This window comes from Cebus imitator, unplaced genomic scaffold (genome assembly GCF_001604975.1).
Source record: "Cebus imitator isolate Cc_AM_T3 unplaced genomic scaffold, Cebus_imitator-1.0 Scaffold113, whole genome shotgun sequence".
NCBI classification, from domain to species: Eukaryota; Metazoa; Chordata; class Mammalia; order Primates; family Cebidae; genus Cebus; species Cebus imitator.
Window position 1 is genome coordinate 1,221,258 of NW_016107428.1, and position 23,472 is coordinate 1,244,729.

The window sequence follows — 23,472 nt, forward strand, 5'->3', positions numbered from 1 at the left end:
CTGGGTAAATACTTTAGGACATAGACCTGGGCAGAGAATTTTTTGGGTAAGACCTCAGAACTATGGGCAATAAAAATAAAAATAGACAAATGGGATCACATCTATCTAAAAAGCTCCTGCATGGCAAAGAAAACTCAGAGTGAATAGACAACTGATAGAATGAGGAAAATATTTCCAAATTATCCACTTGACAAAGGATTAATAAATTTGATGAAATATCATACAGAAGACAGAAAAAATGTTCTAAGCGTGGATCAAATTCATGGCTAGCTCTCTCTATATCTAAAAACAGTAAAAAAGGGTAAGGGACAAAATAAATTTCATTAAACAACACCACTGAAGTAATTTAGAAAAAAACACTCAAAATAATACTATATATATATTTTTTGTAAATAAACACATATGCAAGTAAACATGTGGAAGAATTTATACTGGCGAAAATGGAGTGGATGTTTTTGGAATGAGTGGGCAGTGGAATGAGCAATACTGAAAGAAGAAGAAAACAGTAGTGAGGAAATTATATGGATCCATGGTGACAATTTGCTTTGAATCCAGGCATTTTATTAACTTTGTTCGATTGAGTTCCAAAATAAGATTGTGGGGGAAAGTGTAAATAAAAACACAATAAAAGTTTTTTAAATCACTGGATTGGAAATATGCTATAACTCTTACGTCAGACACTCTCACTACATCAGGAGACATACATATAGGCTCAAAGTCATTAAATTATAGACTTTTGGTATTGGATGATACCCTTAGGGGTAAGCATTTCATTTTAATGATGAAGGATATTTCACTACAAAATTTGAAGTGCTTTTTGGAGATCAGTTGAGAGGTATATTACCTTTAAAAATATTTGTTCCAAAAGTCTTAGACATGGTTACCTTTTCTCTGAATAAATTGGTGTGGCCATATAGAACAGATTTATTTAAAGTCTTTTTATTGACCTTAGTGGTTACCTCAGAGAGGAAATACTCAATACATCTTAGTGCTAAATTATTTACTGTATTGAAATAACTATATTCTAAACAAGTCAATAATACAATAGTTTCTGCCAAATTTCTTCACAGGACTACAATCTGATATTATTGTATAGATCTGATTCAAAGTCTCTGTATTTTTAAATATTCTCAAGCACAATTTATTAAATCATCCAGTGTCCCTTACAAAAATATTTGTGATAAACTGTAATTAGAATTGATTGTTCAGTTTTTCCACCCCAATGAATCAATATGTCTTATTTTATTAAGATGATAAAAATCATTCTTCCCTTTTTTAACTTGGTTACTAAAAGGCTCAAAACTAGGAGGCTCAAAAATTTTCAACTCAACAGTGCAGTAGCTTTTTTTTTTAACCCGTATTTCCTGGTATTTAAATTCATATATATTCTTACATTATTCAGCTCTTGCTTTTCTGTACTTGTTATAATGCTTTCATTGTATTTAAGCCTTTTAAGGGATTTACTTAAATATTTTTATGGAAGTCAGTGAGAAGCTGATTTCAGAGACAGCTGATAAATCGTTTAGAAAAGCATTTATAGTAATTTTCATCTCAGCTTGTGACTTACCTCAAACACAATAATGAAGGCCAATCTAGCAGCAAGGATATGCCAGTATTGTAAAGTAAATTCATAGGGTTTGGAACTCCAAGGGGGGCCTCTGTAGTCTCGGTACCTGAAATCCAAAAAACAAACAGAATGAGAAATAGAGATCAAAGAGCGGAAGCCCGAATTTTCTTGATTTGCCAAAATGCAAAAATAACAGTTTAAATGTGCTCATTAACATGCAGAGGAGAGTACGTGAAATGGTGAAAGCAAGCAGGAAAGATAACTATTACAAGTACCTGCAATAACCAGATTTTCCCATACCAAGTTCACTCAGGTCAAAGAAGGATAGGCTATTGTTGACATATCCCTTTAAGCAACTGGGAGAAAAAAAAGAAAAACAACATGTGACTCAAGAGATTCACACGTTTCTAGTCTAATTATTTTATTATAAATACCAGAATTTTATAAATGTAATTATTCTTTCCATTCTAATGATAAACTTTTAGCAATTCAGCTCTTTTATTCCATTCCCTAACTCTCATAATTGCACCTTAATGAGACAGATTCCTGCCATGCCAATTTCTTCCAGTAATTCCTATCTTCCTTTTCATCTGATTTATGTTCATTAAGTAGTTACTACACACCCAACATTTTTCTAATTACTTTCTATGCATTAAAGCACTATAAAATATGTTTTATAAATATGCATTCACATAATACTATTCAATTATAATTAAGTAGTTAGCGAATAAATATTGCTTTTTTTTTGGAGACAGAGTCTTGCTCTGTTGCCCAGGCTGGAGTGCAGCGGTATGGTCCCAGCTCACTGCAACTTCCACCTCCCGGGTTCAAGCAGTTCTGCCTCAGCCTCCCGAGAAGCTGGGATTACAGGTGCCTGCCACCATGCTCAGCTAATTTTTTTATTTTTAGTAGAGAGAGGGTTTCACCATGTTGGCCAGGCTGGTCTCCAGCTCCTGACCTTGTGATCCATCCGCCTCAGCCTCCCAAAGCACTGGGATTACAGGCATGAGCCACCGCGCCAGGCCAACATTGCTTATTTTTTACTTATTCAACATATATATTCATTCAAGATCTATGATTCATTGGAAAAATTCTTAATGCTTGGTACTTAATAGTGAACAAAACGGGCAAAAACCTCTATCCTTGGGTAGCTTACATTCTAGCAGGGTGGGAGAGGAAAGACGTAAGCACACAATAAACATAAGTAAATTGTGCAGAATATTAAAATGCAATAAGTGCTATGGAAATAAAAATGAGGTAATTCTTCCAATAAGTCAGCATTCCTATGGTAACAAAAATCAAGTTTTTAAAGACACTGAAAATGTATGGAAATAAGAACTAGATGAACAAATGTTCCAAAGAGAGAAAAGACCTTTCTAGAGAAATTGGCAATCATCAATTATTTTTCTTTCCTGGAGGCATTCATTTGTCAAATCTGGGTGAATACTAAGAATTAGGCTCAGCAGGGCAAAGGGGCTGTACCAAGGGCAACAGAAACCAATGAGTTTTGCCAATTGCATGGGGCTGGGGTGACAGATTGGAAGGTACAGAAGCCCCAAATGCCTGGATGCTTTTCTCATGGGATATTTACTAAGTTTTTGGGCTGCCTGGAAAGATGGGGGTGGGAGTGAACTTGGTTTCCAAAAGGCAGAATGAAATCTTCCAGAGTGTCATAGCACTTAAGAGAAAAAGGCTTTCTGCAAGTCCTGCTGCAGGAGGGAGGAGGCCTGACACTAACACAGAGCCTCTCAAAGTTTTGAGGCAGTGGGGACAGAAAGAAGAAAGGTAAATTTAAATCTTCCACAGACCACAAATGAATCTCAAGACCAAGTGGAGCTAATTCTCGCAATGCAAGTTTTTTTCCCATCATATAAAAATTGCTCAGTGGAACTCACTACATTAACAGAACAAAAAGAAAATCTTAAGAACATATAAATAAATAAACATTTTATAAAACTGCAGACATAATAAACTATTCAACAAACCGAAAATCTGGTAGGATCTTAATGTGATGAAGAATATCTACATAAATACATATAGCTAATGTCATATTTAACAGTGAAATGCTAAATATATTGAACACTTCCTCCTGAAGTCAGGGAGAAGACAAACATTTCTCTTCTCACTATTTCTATTCAACTTTGTCTACACAAGTAGAAGAAAAAGATAAAACTGGAATTAACATAAAGAAACAAAGTCATATAAATATGACTTTATTCACACATGGCATAATTATGTATACAGGAAATACAAAATAGTCTAAAAACCATTTGAATTAATGAGCGAATTTAGCAAAGTCACTAGATAGATGCAAGGTCAATATAGAAAAAGTAAACATTTCTATATACTAGCAGCATATGAAAGAAAATAAAATTTAATGTAATGTAATTTACATTACAAAAATTTAATGTAATGTACATTAATGTAATTTAAATTTAACTATTTATAGTGACATTACAAATACCAAACATCTGGGCATAAATCTAAAAATGCCATATAGGACCTCTATACTGGGATCTAAAAACAAATCACATGTCGCAGATAATTCAATAAATAAATAAATGGAGTTAGCACATTTAAAGACTGGTTAAAATGTCAATTCTTTCAGATTTTTAAAAAATGGTAACTGATAAATTGAATCTAAAGTTTATATGTAAATGTAAAGAATCTATATTAGGAAAGTCATTGTTGAAGAAGAAAATGTACAGATTACAGCACATAACATTGATTTACTGTAATGCTACCATAATTAAGACTCTGATCTTCATACAAGGAAAGACAATAGACCAATGGAAAGAAGAGATAGTTCAAAAACGGATCCACGAACATACATTCAACTGATTTATGAAAAAAATGGTACTGCAATCCTGTGGTGAAATAATTGTCTTTTCAACAAATGGTGTGGGAAAAATTGGATGTTCTTAAAGAAAGCAATGTAAACCTTTGACTACCTCACAGCATAATAGATTAAGCTAAGGGAAATTGGGATGAGGGGTTTAAAATTTCACGTAGAGTCCTTAGGGTAGACTTTGTTGAGAAGATAACATAAGAAAAGGTTAGGAGTTGAGAGAGGCAGTCATGAGGGTATCTGGGGATGGACAGTTTCAAGCAGAAAAAGCAGAGTCCTTGCCATGGACCAGGGACTTCGAGAGGGTAGCAGTGGTGAAAACAACGGGAGGGAGGGAAATAGTGCTGGAAAATGAGTTCAGAGAAAAAGCTCACTTTGTATGAACTTAAGGAGGATTCTGGCTCTTAGAGTGAGGTAAGAAGACACTACTGTTTTTGGACCACATGAATTACATGAACGAACTTAAAATTTTAAGGATCAAGGATCCAGGTGAGAGATGATAGTATCTTGAGCTAGGTAGTCGCAGTGGAAGTGGTATGAAAAGGGGATGTTTACAAAGCAGGGTCAACATGTTTTCCAGTGGATTGTGTCGGGTGTGAAAAAAAAAGTATTCAAGGCTGATTCCAAGGATTGTGGTGTGAGCTACCATAATGATGAAATTGCTATTAACTGAGATGGGGAAGGCTGAAGGTTAAGCAGGATTGGATGAAATTTGGAGTTCAAATTTGGGCATGGCAAGTTTTAGATGTTTATTAGACATGTAAGAGGAGATGCCAAGTAGACAGTGGAATATTCAAGTTTAGAATTCTGGTATGAGAGTAGATCAATCCATGAAATTGAATTAGAGAACCAAGGAAATAAATAGAAATACAGAAGATAATAAGTCCATAGTCTGAGCCCGTGGGGAACTCCAAAACTAAAATGGAGAGATGTGGAGAACTAGCAAACATCATTGGACAGGTATAGCTGGTAGCAGGAAAACCAAAATTATGTGGCTTTCTGAAAGTCAAGTGAATAAAGTATATTAAAGAGGGAATGATCAATTGTCAAATGCTGCCTAGAGGCCAAATTATGTGATAACTGGGAGTTGACAAGTGTCATGACACAAGTGTCATGACAAGATGTCATGACAATGTGAAAGTCATGACATCTCAGGGGTGCCATGGAGCATATGTGCTATTGAAAAGAGTTGAAAAGGGAAGAGGAGGAGGGGAATTGGAGAACACAGGAACAGAAAATTCTTTGGATGTAGTTTTTGTTACAAATGGGGGCAAAGACATAAAGATGCAACTGGAAGGCAGCTGGGGCAAGGGAGAACTTTATTGACTAGAAGAATACAAGCATGTTTCGATGTTAATGTGAAAAAGTAAATAGAGGTAAAACACATAATGTATGAGAAAAAGGGGTGAATTACTAGAATAATGGTCTCAGAGAAAGAGGAAGAGATTCAGGGCATAAGTAGGGGAATGTTGCCTTTAATACAGGAGCACAGATGGTTCTATTTCTAGGAACTTGGAGAAGGCAGGCTATATGGGACACATACTGTAGGTAGGAAGATGTGATATTAGACATCTGTGGAAGTTCTTTTCTAATTGCTTCAATTTTTTTTTAAGTAAGAAGCAACATCAGTTCAGTGAGAATAAAAAAGAAGGTGCAGAAGGCTTGAGGAGCAAAGGAGAAGGCATGATAAACTTCTCTAAAAAAGTAGACGGGCAAATGGACGAAAAAAATAAAATATGTTTATCAGGTCCACACAAAGCATGTGATACCAATTTAAAGTGAAGCTAGTCAGTGTGGTTGTTCGTTTTCCAACATTCACACGCAGCTGCATGAGTGCAGTGTATAGTAGACAAAGAGTTCGGAGAACCAAGGATGTGATTCTGCAATTCCATAACAAAGTGAATGGGGGCAGAGACCTGCATATCCAAGGAAGTGGTTACAGTGATTGGGCAACTGATTTGTAAGATGTTTAAATTTAAAAACATCTGACTGAACTTCTTACTCACTTTTTTTTTTTTTTTTTTTTTTTTTTTTTTTTTTTTTTTTTTTTTTTTTTTTTTTTTTTTTTTTTTTTTTTTTTTTTGTGGCGGGGTACGGAGTTTCGCTCTTGTTACCCAGGCTGGAGTGCAATGGCGCGATCTCGGCTCACCGCAACCTCCGCCTCCTGGGTTCAGGCAATTCTCCTGCCTCAGCCTCCCGAGTAGCTGGGATTACAGGCACACGCCACCATGCCCAGCTAATTTTTTGTATTTTTTTTAGTAGAGACGGGGTTTCACTGTGTTGACCAGGATGGTCTTGATCTCTTGACCTCGTGATCCACTCACCTCGGCCTCCCAAAGTGCTGGGATTACAGGCTTGAGCCACCGCGACCGGCCTCAAATTTTTTATGTTGGCCAAATTATGGTGAGGAATACAATCACTACTAATATTGTTTGGTGCCACTGCCTTTAGTTATGCAAAACTAGAGAAACTTTATTCACCAATATTTTTGGATCACTAGGGCAAATGTAAACATATTAAAAGGGAAAATGATATCTTAATTTCATTATAAAAATTCTATTGACTTCATGGACCCCTGAAGGAGATCTGCAGACCACATGTTAAGAAGGACTGCCCTCAGATAAATAGTTGAAACCTAGATTCAAATACACATCTATTTGATTCTAAACGTTGAATTCTTAATTACAGAGAGCTATGCTGGTTTCACTCCATTAGTTGTCCATCTAAGACCCAATAATTTATCATTTCACCTACTCTCTTCCCAATATCCTTCTCTCCCACTGTCATCTTGTCCTTCTGCCACTTGGCTTCAAAAATTTCCAATCTGAATCAATCTGTGCCAATTTAGCTGCTAAGCATACATGGAAAATAATTAAACAGGGTGTTCTTCTGAATGTGTGGTGTCAGTGTAACATAAGCCCTTCACGTCTTTGCTTGAAATTAGTCTACATTCCTAACAACTGAATATGGAGACGAGATCGGGTGCTACCTACATGAAAAGCAGGTTCTGGAATGTAGAGTACCTGTCAATCTCATTTTCATCTGCCACTAGGTGGCAGTGAAGACACTGGCAAATAATGCTTCCATGGACGAGGACTCCTTGACAATCCTATATATTTTAAAACCTTAACATCTGCTTCTAGATTATTTTGAATTAAGAAAAAACAGGGTCTTTTAAACTACGAATACAAAATCCCACTTATATTGAAATAGTGCTTTGTAGTTCATAAGATCTTATCTCAGACACCATTTCTTAATCATAAGGGCTATGAACACTTTTTATCATGACCAACTAGGTCCAGCTTAATGATGTGCCTTTTACTAAAAGGCAAAGTTAGAACTTGAACGTCAAATGTCTAGCATCAAGTTAAAATCCTTTGACAAGATCCCAAAATATGCAATATATAAAGGAAATATCCATCCCTTTATCACCTCTCTGAAAAATTGAGACATTTACATCCAGAAAGGTAATTCATTGATCCGAGAAAATGTCAGCTCCTCAGCAGAGTTAACAGTGGATTTCCTCCTGTTCCAGGGCTCATTCTGCTGTGGCACATGTCCTGCATCCAGATCAGCTGCATACTGCTGAAGGAAGCAGGAGAAGCTTCTCCTGTGAGCTTCTCCCACATCTAAGTCTGATCTCCAACTACAGCTCTGTTTTACGTGTCTCCAACTCCTCCCTATTCCTCAAATCCAATGCCCTCTTGCCTTTTCCCCCAATACCTTATTTCGGTAAGGAAATAGCTGAAAAAAACCTATATGACCTAAAGCAGTGGTTCTAAACTGGGTGATTTTGTCCCCCAGAGGACATCTGGCAATCACCAGAGATAATTTTGGTTGTCACAACTTGGGGAATAGGGAGGTTACTATTGGTATCTACTGGATGGTGATCAAGGATGTGGCTAAACATCCTACTATGTACAAGACAGCCCTCTGCCTCTATGAAAAGATAGAATTACTAGGTCTAAAACATCAATAGTGCAGAGGTTGAGAAACTGTGTTATAAACAGTGGATTTAAATTTTAAAAGCAAATACATGGGAGACAGAATATTTTGCATTCTTAAAGCCCTTAGTTGTAAATTCCTTTTTGAAAATCTCTAGACATATAGCCGACAGTTCCTTCATGTTCTGCTTCTCCCCGCAAATTAGCACCGTTCCATTCAGCCATTTGATTAGCCAGCATAGGTTGCAGTTTCCCCATCTATACGGTAACAAGATTGTACTGGGTGATTTCTAAGATAACTTCTATTTACAAAATGTAACTTCTACATATATTTTTAATATTTTGATATTTGTGATGGGTTTCCAAGTAAAAGCATTAGACTCTAAGATTATTTGCTATAATAACACTGTTGTCCTTTCTACCTTGCTTGATTTCATCTAATAAACATATTATAAATGCAATGCTTAGAAACACTACCCTTAACGGTCACAGAACAAAACTTCCCAATAAGTTCCCATTTAAATTACAAATGTAAAACATATCAGGAGAATATTTAAATTTTAACCTTACTTTTCATTTTGTTCTACATGATTTGCACAGGGGCCATATTTGTATTCATAGACAAAACGTGGGATGTAATCTGAAGTAATAGCAATTACAAATGCATTGGTGATCACAGCCAATATACCAATTCCTTCAAGAATTCCAAGCCAGATACCTGGTAAGATAAAGATTAATCATGGTGAACAAAAATAAAAAATATGAAAGCCCTGTGATTAATCTTATTTTGGAAACAATGTTTTGCTTATGTTGGGACCCCAGCTCTGTCCACAATGTGCTTTCTTAGTATAGTACTTTGCTCCAGATATTATAGCTATTGAATAACCTTTTTCCGCAAAGGGAAGATAGATCTCATCTAGAAATATTTAAAAATTGAAATGCCATTAGGACTGCATTCATGTCAGCAACAATGAGACATGGCACAGGTGCACAAGATATTTCAAAGTCTAATTTACAGAACTTGCTGAGGCAGTAAAAATAATATATAAGAAACTTCAAGTTCTACATGGTTATGCATACTGTGAAATATCTGCAGTTACTCTGGAGTTTGTCTTTATTTTTGTCAAATATCTTTTCAAAGTAAAAATATAATGCTCTGTATATAGGTATAATGTGTATATTATATATATTATATATAATTACATATTTTATATATATTACATATTTTATATATATATAAGATATATATCTATATAAAAATACACACACACATAGTTCCTTTGTGCTGCTCTAACAAAATACTTGAGACTGGGTAATTTATAGCGAACAGAAGTTCCTTGCTGTTTTGAGGCTAGGAAGTCCTAGATCAATGCACCAGCAGGTTCAATATCTGGAGATGGCCAATAATACACCTAAAATATAGGTATATTATATATAACAATATATACAGAGCATTATATTTTACTTTAAAAAGATATTTATATATAAAAATACTATATGAAATACGAATCATACAAATAGGATTAGTATTCCCTAAATAGGGCCAGATTACCAAATCAGATATAATGGCCAAATGGCCAAAGAACATAAACACAATTAAGAAAGAAAAAATATGAATATATTACAAAATATATTACAAAAATACTAGTAAATAGAACAATAAAAATTTTCCTCTTCAGTTTCTCAAGGATAGAACAACAATCTAAAAATCCTTATTACACTTGGAATTGTTGCAGAATAGAGAAATAGACTTATGATGAGAGTGTAAATTGGCACATTTCTGTAGGGCATGCTGCCAAATTATGTATCAAAAACTTAAATGTGTATGCTCTTTGAACAGGAGTTCCAGTGTATCCTGAGGAAATAATCTGGCAAAGTATATATGAATATGGTCACTTCAGTGTTGTTTATAATAGCAAAGTACTGAAGCAATCTAAACATCTCTGACTAAAGTAATAATTTTTTTTTTTTTTTTTTTTGAGACGGAGTTTCGCTCTTGTTACCCAGGCTGGAGTGCAATGGCGCGATCTCGGCTCACCGCAACCTCCGCCTCCTGGGTTCAGGCAATTCTCCTGCCTCAGCCTCCCGAGTAGCTGGGACTACAGGCACGCGCCACCATGCCCAGCTAATTTTTTGTAGTTTTAGTAGAGACGGGGTTTCACTGTGTTGACCAGGATGGTCTTGATCTCTTGACCTCGTGATCCACCCGCCTCGGCCTCCCAAAGTGCTGGGATTACAGGCTTGAGCCACTGCGCCCGGCCTAAGTAATAATTTTTAAAATGCCATACACTTATAATAGAAACCTGTGCAGCAATTATACAAAATGAGGCAGAACTGTGTCTATTGACAAGGAAAGGTCTATATGAAATCCTTTTTAGTTATGAACAAGTTTATGAAATAGCATGTTAAATATAAACATAGTCTCAACTGAATTAATATTCCTTTTTTCTTCTGATGACTAAAAGTGTTAAGTTTTGTTATGGTTGGAAGGGTGTCCTCATAGTAGAAAACCACATGGTGCTAGCTAGGACCAAATTATGTTGTCTTCGTCCCTTTGTGCTGCTATAACAAAAATACCTGAGACTAAGTTCCTTGCTGTTTTGGAAGCTAGGAAGTCCTAGATCAAGGCACCAGTGGGTTCAATATCTGGAGATGGCCTAGCTTCCAGCTTCCAAAATGGCACCTTGCTGCTGCATCCTCTGGAGGGGACAAACCCTGTGTCCTCACATAGCAGAAGGTGGGAAAGCAAAAAGGGGATGAATGTTGTGTTCTCACACCTTGGGTACTGGAAGAGATTGAAGCCACTCCTTCAAGCTTTTTTCTAAGAGTCCTAATCCCGTTCATGAGGAATCATGGCTTAATCACTTCTTAAAGGCTTCTTAATGCTCTGACACTGACAATTAAATTTCAATATATGAGTCTGGGGCACACTCAAACCATAGCACACTTCTTGGTGTTAGTAACGTAAAAACCATTTAACTTCTGAATCTTACCTATGTCAGTTGCTCGGGCTGGCAAAGGCCTCCGCCATTGGGTAACAAATTTGTATGCATCCAGCCTGATTTCAATGATATTGTTTAACAAAGCCAAAAGAGGGGCTAGAGGAAAAGCCGCAACAAAGATGGTGGTAAAACCAAATTGCAAAACTGCAAAGTAAGAGTATTAGGAAATTAATAAGGAAAGTCACAAACTTCCTTTGTGACAAATTAGATGCTTTATATAAATTGCCTTTAATGCTTTCAACATCCCTACAAAGTAGATATGTTTATCTCATTTTACAGTTAGGACAACTTTATCTCATATATGTTAACAAACTTGCTGAAGGGCAGATACGTAGAAAATGTTGAAACCTGTATTCAAATTAAGTTCTGAATGGACTGAAAGTCTATAGGCCTTTCACCTCTATATAATGCAGCATGAAGAAGAGAGAAAAAGAAGAAGAAATGGAGGGAAGACTGGAGACACAGAAGAGGAGGAGGAGGAGGAACAAGAAGAAAGATGAAGAAGAAGGAAGAGGAGGAGGACAAGAAGAGTAAGGAGGAGGAGAATAAGAACAGGAAGGAAGAGATGGAGGAGCAGGAGGAGGAGGAGAAGAAAGAGAAAGAAAAGAAAGAAGGATGAGGAGGAGGAGGAAGAGAAAGTGAAACCCAATCTTGTCCTCTTTTTCTGTAGATAAGAAAACTGAAGACAAGAGAGAAGCAAATATTAAGGCAACACTCAGTGATTCTAACAGTTGGAATGAGAATCTCATTTTCTTAATATAAATAATATTCTCAAAGAAATTAAGATTCAGACTGAGTCTGTGCAAAGGTTTAGTGTGAAAAATAATTATTGCTTTATGTGAGTAGAATGGTAGGTTTCTTAACTTAGAAACTGCTTCAGCATTGTTTTGTTTCTTCAAACTATTAGCTCCTTAAGTAGGTGTTCCAATGTGAGAAAAACCTTCATTTTGGTCAATGCATGGCTCTCAGAGAACAAAATACATGAGTCTGCCAAGGGTTAGTATCTCTAGCTCTTTGAGATAAAGGTGCAGATGTGTTTTATAATACTTCGGGTTGGAAAGGAGAGAGATAATTTTCTCTGTTGAGTCAAAGCTTGTGTGAAGTAGAAAAATAATATCAAGAAGCCAAATAGCCCTGTCGATTTTTTTTTTCTTACCCATTTCTAAGTACTCATCCATCAGTCCATGAAGGTTCATGGGCTGCAGATTCCAGTCATTTTCCCACTGAGGTATGGAAGCATCATGTATTCCCCGCTTGATTTTATGTCGTGACCACCAGTTCTGGATCAGCCTACATCACAGAGCAGACCAAGGGCTTTTGAGATCTGATTCAAGCACCCAGTTAACAATCATAGTGATTCAAGAAATGAGTAAACCCAATTCCAGCTCCTCAGAATTGGAGGTATTTGGTTTTACCTTTTATAAAAGTTTTTGGTTTTATCTTTTATAAAACACATTTTGAAAACTTAAAAAATCTTAAAGAATTTAAAAAAAAATCTTTTGCAAACTTTAGCACAGGAGAATAGGTGCCAGCCTTCCATAATTCTCCTAGGTCCTATAAAATCTACATATTTATCTGGGAATTCATTCTGTACACTAAAATGGTCCTTGACATTAATTAAACAAATACTATTTCTATGATTCCTTCCCCTTTCCCCACCCATATAGATACTTAAACTTCTATGTTGCCTGCTGTGCTTAGGTCTGACCCTTTCATTGCTCATAACATAAATCATTCTGAGCTATACTCTTTGAACAGGAATAAAATCATGTATCACATAAACTAATTGACCCTTGGGTAGGATTTCAAAAGATTCAAGTTCTAGTTCCCATCCCACAGTGCATTAACCATGTGATTTTTATTAGCAAGTCGTTTCACCTCCCTGAGCTTATAAACATGAGGAGTCTAAGTGTGATTATTACATTCTGCTATTGCAGTGAACAATAATTACTAGGCAATAAGTCTGTGTCCGTGAGTCTGTATTTCAGACCTGGAAAGGAAGTAACAACACTGTTTTCTTAGCCCAAGTACAATCTTGGAATTATGTGACTCAGACATATTGTGACCTTCTGGGTAATGAATTATTTAAGAGCTCAGTGAAAATTATCTCCGGGACAATGTGAATTTTACAGGACTCGGTAAACAGTACCCTTAATCATGGAACCTAAGTGGCAGTTGGAGGAGCAACCACAGAACAAATGTCAGGCAGTACTTCACCCATGAGGTTGCCTCTAGAGCCTCATGAAGGCAATAAAGGGCTGGAGGTGACAGTTGAGGCAGATCCGCTTGTTTCTATTGTATTTATTTTGGTTCTGTTTAAAGTTTTGCTTAAAGAAAGAAAGTTGTGGTTTTCAAATGTTTTGCTTTAATGGCTGGTCTATTCCCACTAAATTTTCATTAACAAAGCCTTTGCCTAGGTATTGGGAAGAGTAGGCTGTGCCATGGTGTCCTTAGGATTTAATATACGTGACCCAGACTGACCCCCAGGGCGAGGCCATAATGAAAATGTCCTTTCTAAAGTGCACAGCAAGTATGGCAGTCCATGAGTAGTGATAATAAGAAGAAACTTTTTTATACTGCAATGGCCCCCACACCATCTTGTTGATACTTATGAAGTACTCATAGCATGTTACATTCTGTGCTAGCACCTGACACCTAATTTCCTGTTTCATTCAATCAATGTTTCCTAAACCCTGTTTTAAAGAGGTGACCCAAGAATAGGAAGGAATACTACGAATGAACTGGGCTCCCCAATCCTCTATTGTCTCTTTGTTAGGAGAGATTTGCATAAATTTGTTCTGAATATTAAGTCTGTATGAAACTCTCTTCACAAAAACGTTCTGTCATTTATGCTGAAGGTTTAAAAAGCATTGGGTCAATAAATCTCACGTAATCTTCATAAATCCCCTATATTATAACGGACAAAAAAGTCTTACAGAGGTCAAGGAAATTTTAAGCAAATTTAGCAATGAAGAGAGAAGGAATTTAAACCAGGCCTGAGTAATTCCACAGCACATTCTCTAAGATTGCCTGTAAGTTAACAAAACACTTTATAGCAGATTTCAGGGTTAATATCACTTCTGGAACCTCCAGGTCTTTGTTCAAGTATGTTCTGACAAAATATGTACCTCTAAAAGAAAAAAAAAAAGAGTATAATTTGATATATAAGCCCAAGCTACTTATATCATCAACCAACTAACCAGCTTTTTCCCCAACAGTCAAGAAATTATTCAAATAGTCATGTTTTTAGTTGAGTAGGCTCCAAGCTTCAATATCATATTGTTTTAAATACCCAGTAGTTTGCTCTATTTTAAAGGAAAGTATATTATTTTAATATACGTGAAAGTGAGCATTCAGCATCTCTGTAAGCATTTCACAGGCAGCTAAAACATTTAAAATAATGAAAATAGAATGCTATTGTTTGATGTTATCACAATCAGTCCTGTTCTAACATTTTTCTTCGTTGTAACAAAGAGTACAAAGCTTCCCATCCAGGATTTGATCTTTGCTCGATTCTTTTGGGAGGAATGAAGGCTGTCTTTCTTAATCAACAAACTTGGTCTGCTGGTAGCCAAAGGAACACCCCAGAAAATTATTTTTACATTCAAGAGCCTGTAGTGTCAATCATGTTTTCAAACTAGTAACAAGTGTCTTAATGCATTAAACAAGTTACTCTACATTCATTATTCTATTTAACCCTTATAGCTGTTCTTGAGGTAGACATATTGTTGATATATTCTTAGCTAAAACAGGCTCTGAAAGGTTTAATTTACATATGGTCAGACATTTAGCAAGAAGCAGAACAGGAACTTAGCCATCATCTGTCTGATTACCACGCCGAAATTCTTAAGCACTACTCACACCTCCTCTAGCTTTCTTCTTTGTAACTACACATTAGGCAAGTTTGAAAATAATGTGCTCACGGGTATCCCAGTTCCATGAAGTTGTTCCATATTTGCTTCAAAAACATAATGACACCCATCTGGAGGCAGAGGTCTATCAAACAGCCACTAGGATGACACTGAAATAGAACATAAGAGTAATAATGATATTAATCTTCTTCCCAGTTGGCTCAGGCAAGCCCACCTTTAAACTGTGCAGCAAATTTTTAAAGCTGGGTCACACCATCGTGTGCATTAAAAAAAAAAAAAACACACAAGAAAGAAACAGCATGTATGAGGATATTTGATGGGGGATTCTTCAGTAATTATAATGAAATAATGATCAAAATTATAATAGCAATAGCAACAAATCTAACTTTTGGTGAGCACTTACTGTCTGCCAAGCTCTTTGTTGGGCTTGATCACATTTAATAAATGCTACGGAATATTATATAACCATGAATAATCAAGGTGATAGAAAATAGTTAATTCTATGGCATGTTTATATTATTTTCAATAACTTATTTCAGAATAAGTTTACATTTATAGACAATTTGCAAAGATAGTAGAGAGTTCTCATACACTCCTTACCAGTTCTAGCAGTTGCTCTGTACATTACAATGGTATATTTGACAAAAGAAAATGATATTAGTACATTACAATTAGCTAAATGCAAAGCTCTCTTTGGATTTCACTGGTTTTCCTCTCTCTGCTCCAGGATCCAACCCCATATACCTGATTGCATTTATTTTTCACATCTCCCTAGTCTCTTCTGGTCAGTTCGAACAGCTTCTCAGTTTTTCATAACTTTAAATGTTTTGAGGATTGATGAATGTGTAACCTGAGGAAAGTCCCACAATCTCTAATGTTTTTCTTATGTTTAGACCAGAGTTATGTGTTTTGGAGAGACCAATCAATCACAAAGGTGAAGTGGAATTTCCCTCACATCGTATCAGGAACACATGGGAAGCACACGACATCACTGATGATGTTAATTAGTTAATGTAGTGTTTTTCAATTTTTTCCACTGGAAAGTTGCTCATTTTTCTCTTTTTCTGTTCTATTCTTTAGAAGGGAGCCACTGAGTGTAGCCCATTCTCAAGAGGGTGGGAGGTGTTGAACCTCTGGAGAGGAAGTATCTACATATATTACAAGGTATTTTTAAGTGATAAATGCAACGGCACAAAAATAATTCATCAGTATGACCCCATTCTTTCCTCTGTGCTTTTCTGCATTTTATATTTTCAGTAAGTTCCTATTAGAGACCCACACAAAAATGTGATTTCAATGAAAATTGCCACCAATGTATTTTACTTGAAAATTTTGCCGTATTGAAGACCTTTGGGTGGGAAGGCGTGGGTCTGTTTCTTTAGAAATGGGTCCATGTCCTGCTCATAAGGATGACTGTCTTCCCTATGACTTTGATCCACAGTTTCTATTTCTATTAAATTGGTACTAGTGGAACTTCAAAGAGAACAAATAATTAAGACACAAAGAGCCTGCTTTTCCTGTTCCAGCCCAGTAATTTAAGACTCCCTAATCTGATCCTGAGAGATTTGCAAATGGTCATGCTTACTGCATGAAGAGGTCTAAATTCTCCCATCGAAGCAAACCTCTTTTTCTAGGCTGAATTTAGCATTTCCTAAACTCTGCCACATATATCTTATAAACAGGTTCACTGGAATGACTGAGGCAGAATAATCATTAAGCTACGGGGGCAAATCACAGATCACAGCTGCAAGCCAAAGCTTTTCATTTTTGTACAGACTCAGAGGCAAACTGACTTGCCCAAGGTCATGCAGTGTTGACCGGTGCTGTGGAAATGAAAGACTTACCACCAGTTCCCTAATCCAATGCTCTTTTACATTATACTAAGGATGAATTCCATTTACCAATGTGTTTGCTGCCTTGAAGTGTGGGTTTAAAACATATTATTTTGTGGAATGGGAAAAAGAAGATGATCATAGGATCATGTGATTTCACTCCCCACAAAAAAAAAGTAGGGTAGCTAGAAGACAAGTCACTTATAATTTCCTTAAAATTGAGCCTTGATGACTTTATGATTTGTAAGGAAGATAAGGGGGTCCAATAGTTTTTGTGGGTTTGTCAATTCCCATAATGATGGCCTTGCACTAAAGCCAGTCTATCAAAACTCTGTTTCATTTGGTAAAAAGAGCCCATACTTAGAATGTATAAAAGGGCTTGAGTAAGTGTGCAGAAGACACAGGCATTCTATGGATACAATAATAGAATTGTGAGGATTAAATGCATTAATACACAGAGAGCACTTAGAAACAATTGCTGGAGTATGTTAGCACGTAGTAAGCCCAAATTGGGTAGGTGATCAGTCTTTTAGCAGATACAGTCATAATTCTGGGCCATGAAAGGAAACTGCAAGTTGGATTTGGGGACTTCCAGGCAGCCCTGGATTATGAAATGCCTTAATCTGTGTTTGGCCAATAGAATAATACACAGGTAGCTGTGGAGACAGAGCACTGATAAATATCAGCAACAACTTATAGAGTGCTTACTACACGCCAGGGGGTGTGTTAATTGTGTTATGTAAATTACCTCTTATCTATAAGCAACTTGGCAATCTAAGTATTACTACTGCTGTTTAGGACAAAAACAAACAAACAAACAAAAACCCAGATATTCAGAGAGACTAAATTAAGGGTAAACAACTGGTAAGCAGTAATGTTAGTTTGCCTTTGCACATGGGCTTCTGCTTATAAAGCATATTTTCTTGGAAAACTTTAGGATCTATCCTTTTATTCTGATCAATTTCTAGAATGTTCTGGGGAGACAACATAAAGAGCTCCCCTGAGTGCTCCCTTTTAAAAAAAAAAAGCCTAGAAATAACTCTACTCAGTTTTCTTGGGAAATCTTTTCTTTTCTTAGCCTCTCTCTGGATTATGACCTCCTACTAATACCACCATACATAAATTGAATTTTATATTTGAATAATTGAAACAATTTTGAACTAGAAAAGGAATAGATATTTTGACCAAGAAGAGAGAACAGATTCTAGGAATAGACACAATTATGAGATATACAATATGGTAGATCTGGAATAGCATTTTGCTGAGTGAAAAAAAATGTATTTTTATTAAACATGTGGCTTTCAACTGGGGGCGAAAAAACTTGATTAGACCTTATTCCAAAATAAACTTTTAATGGGTCAAAGATATCAATATTTAAAAATAACATTAGTAAAAATTATAAGTAATCTTTAAAAAATCTAGAAATGCAAAAACATTTTTTGGCATGATACTATTCCTCAAACCTTCATAGGTTTTTTTCATGAAACAGTGATATTTTGATTAGAAAATGCTCTATAGCTTTGTTTAAAAAAAAGTATCAAAACAATTAAAAGATACATTAGCAAATGAGGGCAAACTGTAGTAAATCTGAAAGAACAGAGCCTAATTTTATTTGCTTATGTATTAGTAAGACAGAAAAATAGTCAAATTAAAATGGACAGGAATAGTATATACACACATACAGAAATATACAATGTTCAAGAAACATATGAAAAATAGTATCCATCTTATTCATAATTACAGAAACTAAAATCATTGGCTATTAGATTGGTAAAAGTAAAAATGCTACTACTGGCCAAATACTAAAGCAGCAGGCTCATGCATTCTAGGTAGGGGTGGTGTTTGGAGGTCTATTTCTCAGTCTGAGTGAAAATATACAATATGCCTATCTGGTAACCCAGCAATACTACTGCTGGACAGTTTTTCCATATAACACACATATTGTAAATCAATAAAGAAATGCGAGCCTTACATATTTATATGTTGGTGTTTCAAGTACGATGTCTTTTGGACTAAAAGGAAACCTGACATATTAAAAAGCGTGAAAATTTACCCGATACATAATAATTTCAAAAAAAAAAAAGAAAAAAAAGAAAAAAGGAAAATTACTGGAACTAAATGCCTGGGGTCTATAAATGAAAGAAATTAATATGATTAAAAAAAATAAAGAGAGCTGAGGTGAGAATCCTGGGGTTTAACCTTTCAGTTCATCCCCTTTTTTGAAAAGATGTAGTTGCTTCCTTTCTGAACAATGTGTCTTCAATATCCAAAGGCTTTGCTAAACTTCTCCTCCTTTCTTTAGCTCCCTTCCTCCCACAGCTACTGGCCCATATCCATGTCCATTCCTGCACCCACACTCCCAAAATTACTTACTTCCTCCAGTCTCCACCGGTCAAAAAGTTTATTGTATTTTCCTGGGTGGCCAACAAATCTGTAAAAAGGCATTTTAGTTCATTAGCATTTCAGTGCGGTTCACTGAAGAACATCTACTAAGGCATCACGACGAGTGCATATGTGGGTGGACATAAATGTTCACTGGTGCAATTTGTCTCCAGTTGACTTCTGCTATGTTAGACATCAAAGTATCTGACTTAAAAAGGAAAAACTGATGCATGAACTAATGGGTCAAGAAAGTACAGACAAACCAACTGGATGACTCTCTATGACCCCCACATAGAGAGTCTTAATGTTTTGTTGACCTAGTTAATGACTATTACAATAATGTGCTGAATTGTTTGGTCCAAAATGTTTCTATCATCAATGTTTCCATGGCACCGGATGGAGTGCTAAGTGCATGGCAAAGCAGAATCATTAGTCCAATATGTGGCTTTTTCATATTTTGCATTAATGGTAGAAAAATGTTAAGATAATAGGTAGAACAGGTTTCCACACTAAGGAATTATAACCCAAGATCACACAATCATTCTTTTCTTCTTTAACAAAACTGTTACTGATGATAAAACAGACACAATTCAACTCAAATGCAGCTAACAGGTATTTTTTTGTGTGTGCCAACTTTAATTGCTGGTGGCTGTCGGAAGTTATTTGAGTGAGAACAGTAATTGTCAAAGTATTGACTGTGTTTGTTTACCTTGCAAAGATAATGTGTAAAAAGTTGACTTACCTTCCCAAAAAGAAAGCGATATAGAAGATGGAGCTGTTTAAATTGACAAACTGGAAGAGGAACATCTTCAGGGCAAAGCTGTTTTCCCACTCAGATTCTGTTCGAGGATATTCTAAAAGGAGCACAGGGTGCGTTGACATAGATGAGATGAATGTCAAGACTCTGGATATAGAGTCAGAAACCCGAAGTTCAAGTGTAGTTTATTTTATTTTATGTTTTAAATTTTTACTATTTTTTTGAGATGGAGTCTCTGTTGCCCAGGCTGGAGAACAGTGACACAATCTTGGCTCGCTGCAACCTTTGCCTCCCAGGTTCAAGCAATTCTCCTGGCTCAGCCTCCCAAGTAGCTGGGATTATAGGTGCCCTCCACCATGCTGGGCTAATTTGTTGTATTTTTAGTAGAGGCAGGGTTTCACCATTTAGGCCAGGGTGGTCTCTAAATCCTGACCTCAGGCAATCCGCCTGCCTTAGCCTCTCAAAGTGCTAGGATTACAGGTGTGAGCTACTGTGCCTGGCCAAGTTTTTTCAGTTCTATGAGGCACTTCGTGTTGCTGATTTCTAGCATCTGTATCTTTAAAATGTGAATGATAGTATCTGCTATTCACAGTTGAAGAAAAGACTTCATAAGATAATCTTTAAACTTTCCCCACAGCTATAAAATTATGATCCCTGTTATTAATACTTATGATTTATAGGAGTCTCTCTACTATCATCATTTAGCAGTAAGCATATATAATGGATTAATCCTTCACTCTAACTGGCTATACTCAATATACTCAATATAGGGGCCTAAACTGTCAACAGAGTTTTCTGAAGAATGAATATTTTGTGTACAGACAGAAGTGGAATGGTAAAGGGAAAAGAGGGCTACATCACTCAGGATCGCTGAGCTCTTAGCCTTACACCTGACTGGCAGGTAATCTCATGCAGGTCTCCTTTTTGCAGTCAGTTTTGTCATCTGTAGAATAAGGGATTTAGACAAGATGATTTATAAGAACCCTGTCAACTCTAACATCTTATGGTTTTATAACACTTAAAAGAAAAAAATTAAGGACTGTAATTAAAAATTAAGGATTCCATGTACTGCAGCCTCATCTCCTATCTAGTATTCAAACAAGGAACAGAAAATAGATATGCCACATCTAACATATATTTTCATGTAATTGAAGAATTCAATAAAGATAGAAAGTGGATAGGATCTCATTTAAGGAAAACACAGGCTCAACGTATGCATGAGCCCAATCACGTGGAAGAAGGAAGGAATAGGTCCTGGGGAGCTCTAAGTCCAAAGGCAGTAGGTGCCAAAAGTAGGAAGGGTCTGTGGGCCACCCAGAAGGGTGACTGGCAAGTGTGCTTCAGTAAGAACGGTCAGTAAGAACCTGTCCCCTCAGGTTTTGACAGGTCATGCTTTCACTGTTGTTTCTTTCTAGTATGTAAATTTAGTTTATTAGCACAAAACTTATTTAGAAAAGCGAATGTAGACTTTTAGGTAACTTTTATTGTGTACATTATTTTTGGTTCTTCATTTCTAATTTTATTTCAGCATTGTCCACAAATGTGTCCTGATTGATTTCTGCTTTGAGGAGAAAAGTTGCAATGTCATTTGTGTCTAAATTGTGTGAATAAGTTTTGACAATGTATCAAGTACCTGAAAATAATATTTGTTTTCTTGTTGGGCGTGTGTGTGTGTGTGTGTGTGTGTGTGTGTGTGTATGTGTATTTTTTTTCTTCAGATGAAGTCTCACTGTGTTCCCCAGGCTAGAGTGCAATGATGTCACAATCTCAGCTCACTGCAACCTCTGCCTTCCAGGTTCAAGTGATTCTTCTGCCTTAGCCTCCTCAGAAGCTCAGATTACAGGCACATGCCACCATGCCTGCCTAATTTTCATATTATTTGGTAGAGATGGGGTTTCAACATGTTGGCCAGGCTGGTCTCGGAACTCCTGACCTCAGGTGATACGCCTGCCTCAGCCTCCCAAAGTACTAGGATTACAGGAGTGAGCCATTGCACCCAGTCTGGTTTGTACATATCTTTTAAGACGGTTATCAGACATGATAGTCAAACACTGTATATCTTTACTTATGTTTTGACTATGGACTTTTCAATTCTTTTTTATATTTCTATCTTTTTTGCTATCTACATTTTAAATTTTGTTAAAGATGCATAGAGATCATGATTATTATACTGATGTGGTAGTTCATTTATTAGTATGAAGTATTCCTCTTTCCCTGCAGATTCCCTAATAGAAACCTGTAGACATTTGATATTTGTTCTAGAGCTCTCCATTGGATTGGTTAAAACCATGAGATCCTCATTGACTGAGGCTCTCCTTACCCAGTCATGCTCTTTTACATGCTTACCTTTCTCAGGAGTTTACCCCTAAGAAATCTCTTGCATTACTAACTCCATCTCAGTGTCTGCTTCCCACAGGACACAATGGATGTCAATATTCATGGAATGCGCTAAATATCCAGCATAAAAAAATGATAAAAGGTTCTCACCAAAGTACATCATTAATCAAATCTCAAAATGAGAAAAGATCCAAAATTATTCTAGAGTGTAAACAAATAAAAAAAATCAAAACAGGTTATGCGCAAAGGACTGCAAATCAGAATGGTAGCAGAGCTCTCAGTAACAATGCTGGAATCCAGAAAAAAATGAAGTTCCTTCAAAAATCAAAGGAGTCAGTATTTCTAAAATAGAATTTCGTACCAAGGAAAACTGGATATCAAGTTTGAGACTAGAATAGAGACATTTTTCAGATATACAAAGTCTTAAGAAACTTACAAGTAGCAAAATAAGGAATTGAGTCAAGAAGGAATAAGACATTGGATTTAGTAAGTAGTATCCCAACTACAGAAAAATATAAAAGGAATTCCCAGAGTGCTGATGAAAGTACATCTAGATGCAGTTGGCTACAAGCCTAGAAAATAACCCATCTAGTTTGGAGGAGACAGCATGAGAAGTTAACTCTAAGAAGAAAATCAAGTTTGTAGAACACTTGATGTGTTTGAATATATTCAGGGAAAATTTAGAGTCTTAGCAAAAACTTTTGGATAAATTAAGAAAGGTATGTTAAAAATAAGCAAAAAAGGAGCCATTATTAGCTTAAAAAACATAGAAGTGGCACAAAAAAGCATACAGAATTATAGGATATACCATGCCTTAGATGTGAAAATAGTCACAGAAACATAATGATGTGAAGATTAATCATTAATTTGGCTAAAATGCTGATATATCTACCGTGGAAGGAGGAGAAATAACTGTGTTTATCAGATAATG

General features: G+C 36.1%; 1 protein-coding gene across 2 annotated transcripts in view; it reads right to left on the reverse strand.

The window, feature by feature from the left end:
- The window catches only part of ANO3 (anoctamin 3), a 281,024-nt gene that overhangs the window by 5,279 nt on the left and 252,273 nt on the right, over positions 1–23,472 (reverse strand). For both annotated transcript variants that reach the window (XM_017538733.2, XM_037742087.1), the window contains 8 exons: positions 20,190–20,301; positions 19,439–19,496; positions 15,285–15,382; positions 12,518–12,651; positions 11,353–11,505; positions 8,930–9,077; positions 1,843–1,923; positions 1,568–1,673 (listed from right to left, as the gene is read on the reverse strand). In XM_017538733.2, the coding sequence (XP_017394222.1) occupies positions 1,568–1,673; positions 1,843–1,923; positions 8,930–9,077; positions 11,353–11,505; positions 12,518–12,651; positions 15,285–15,382; positions 19,439–19,496; positions 20,190–20,301 (890 nt within the window). The remainder of the gene's footprint in view (positions 1–1,567; positions 1,674–1,842; positions 1,924–8,929; positions 9,078–11,352; positions 11,506–12,517; positions 12,652–15,284; positions 15,383–19,438; positions 19,497–20,189; positions 20,302–23,472) is intronic.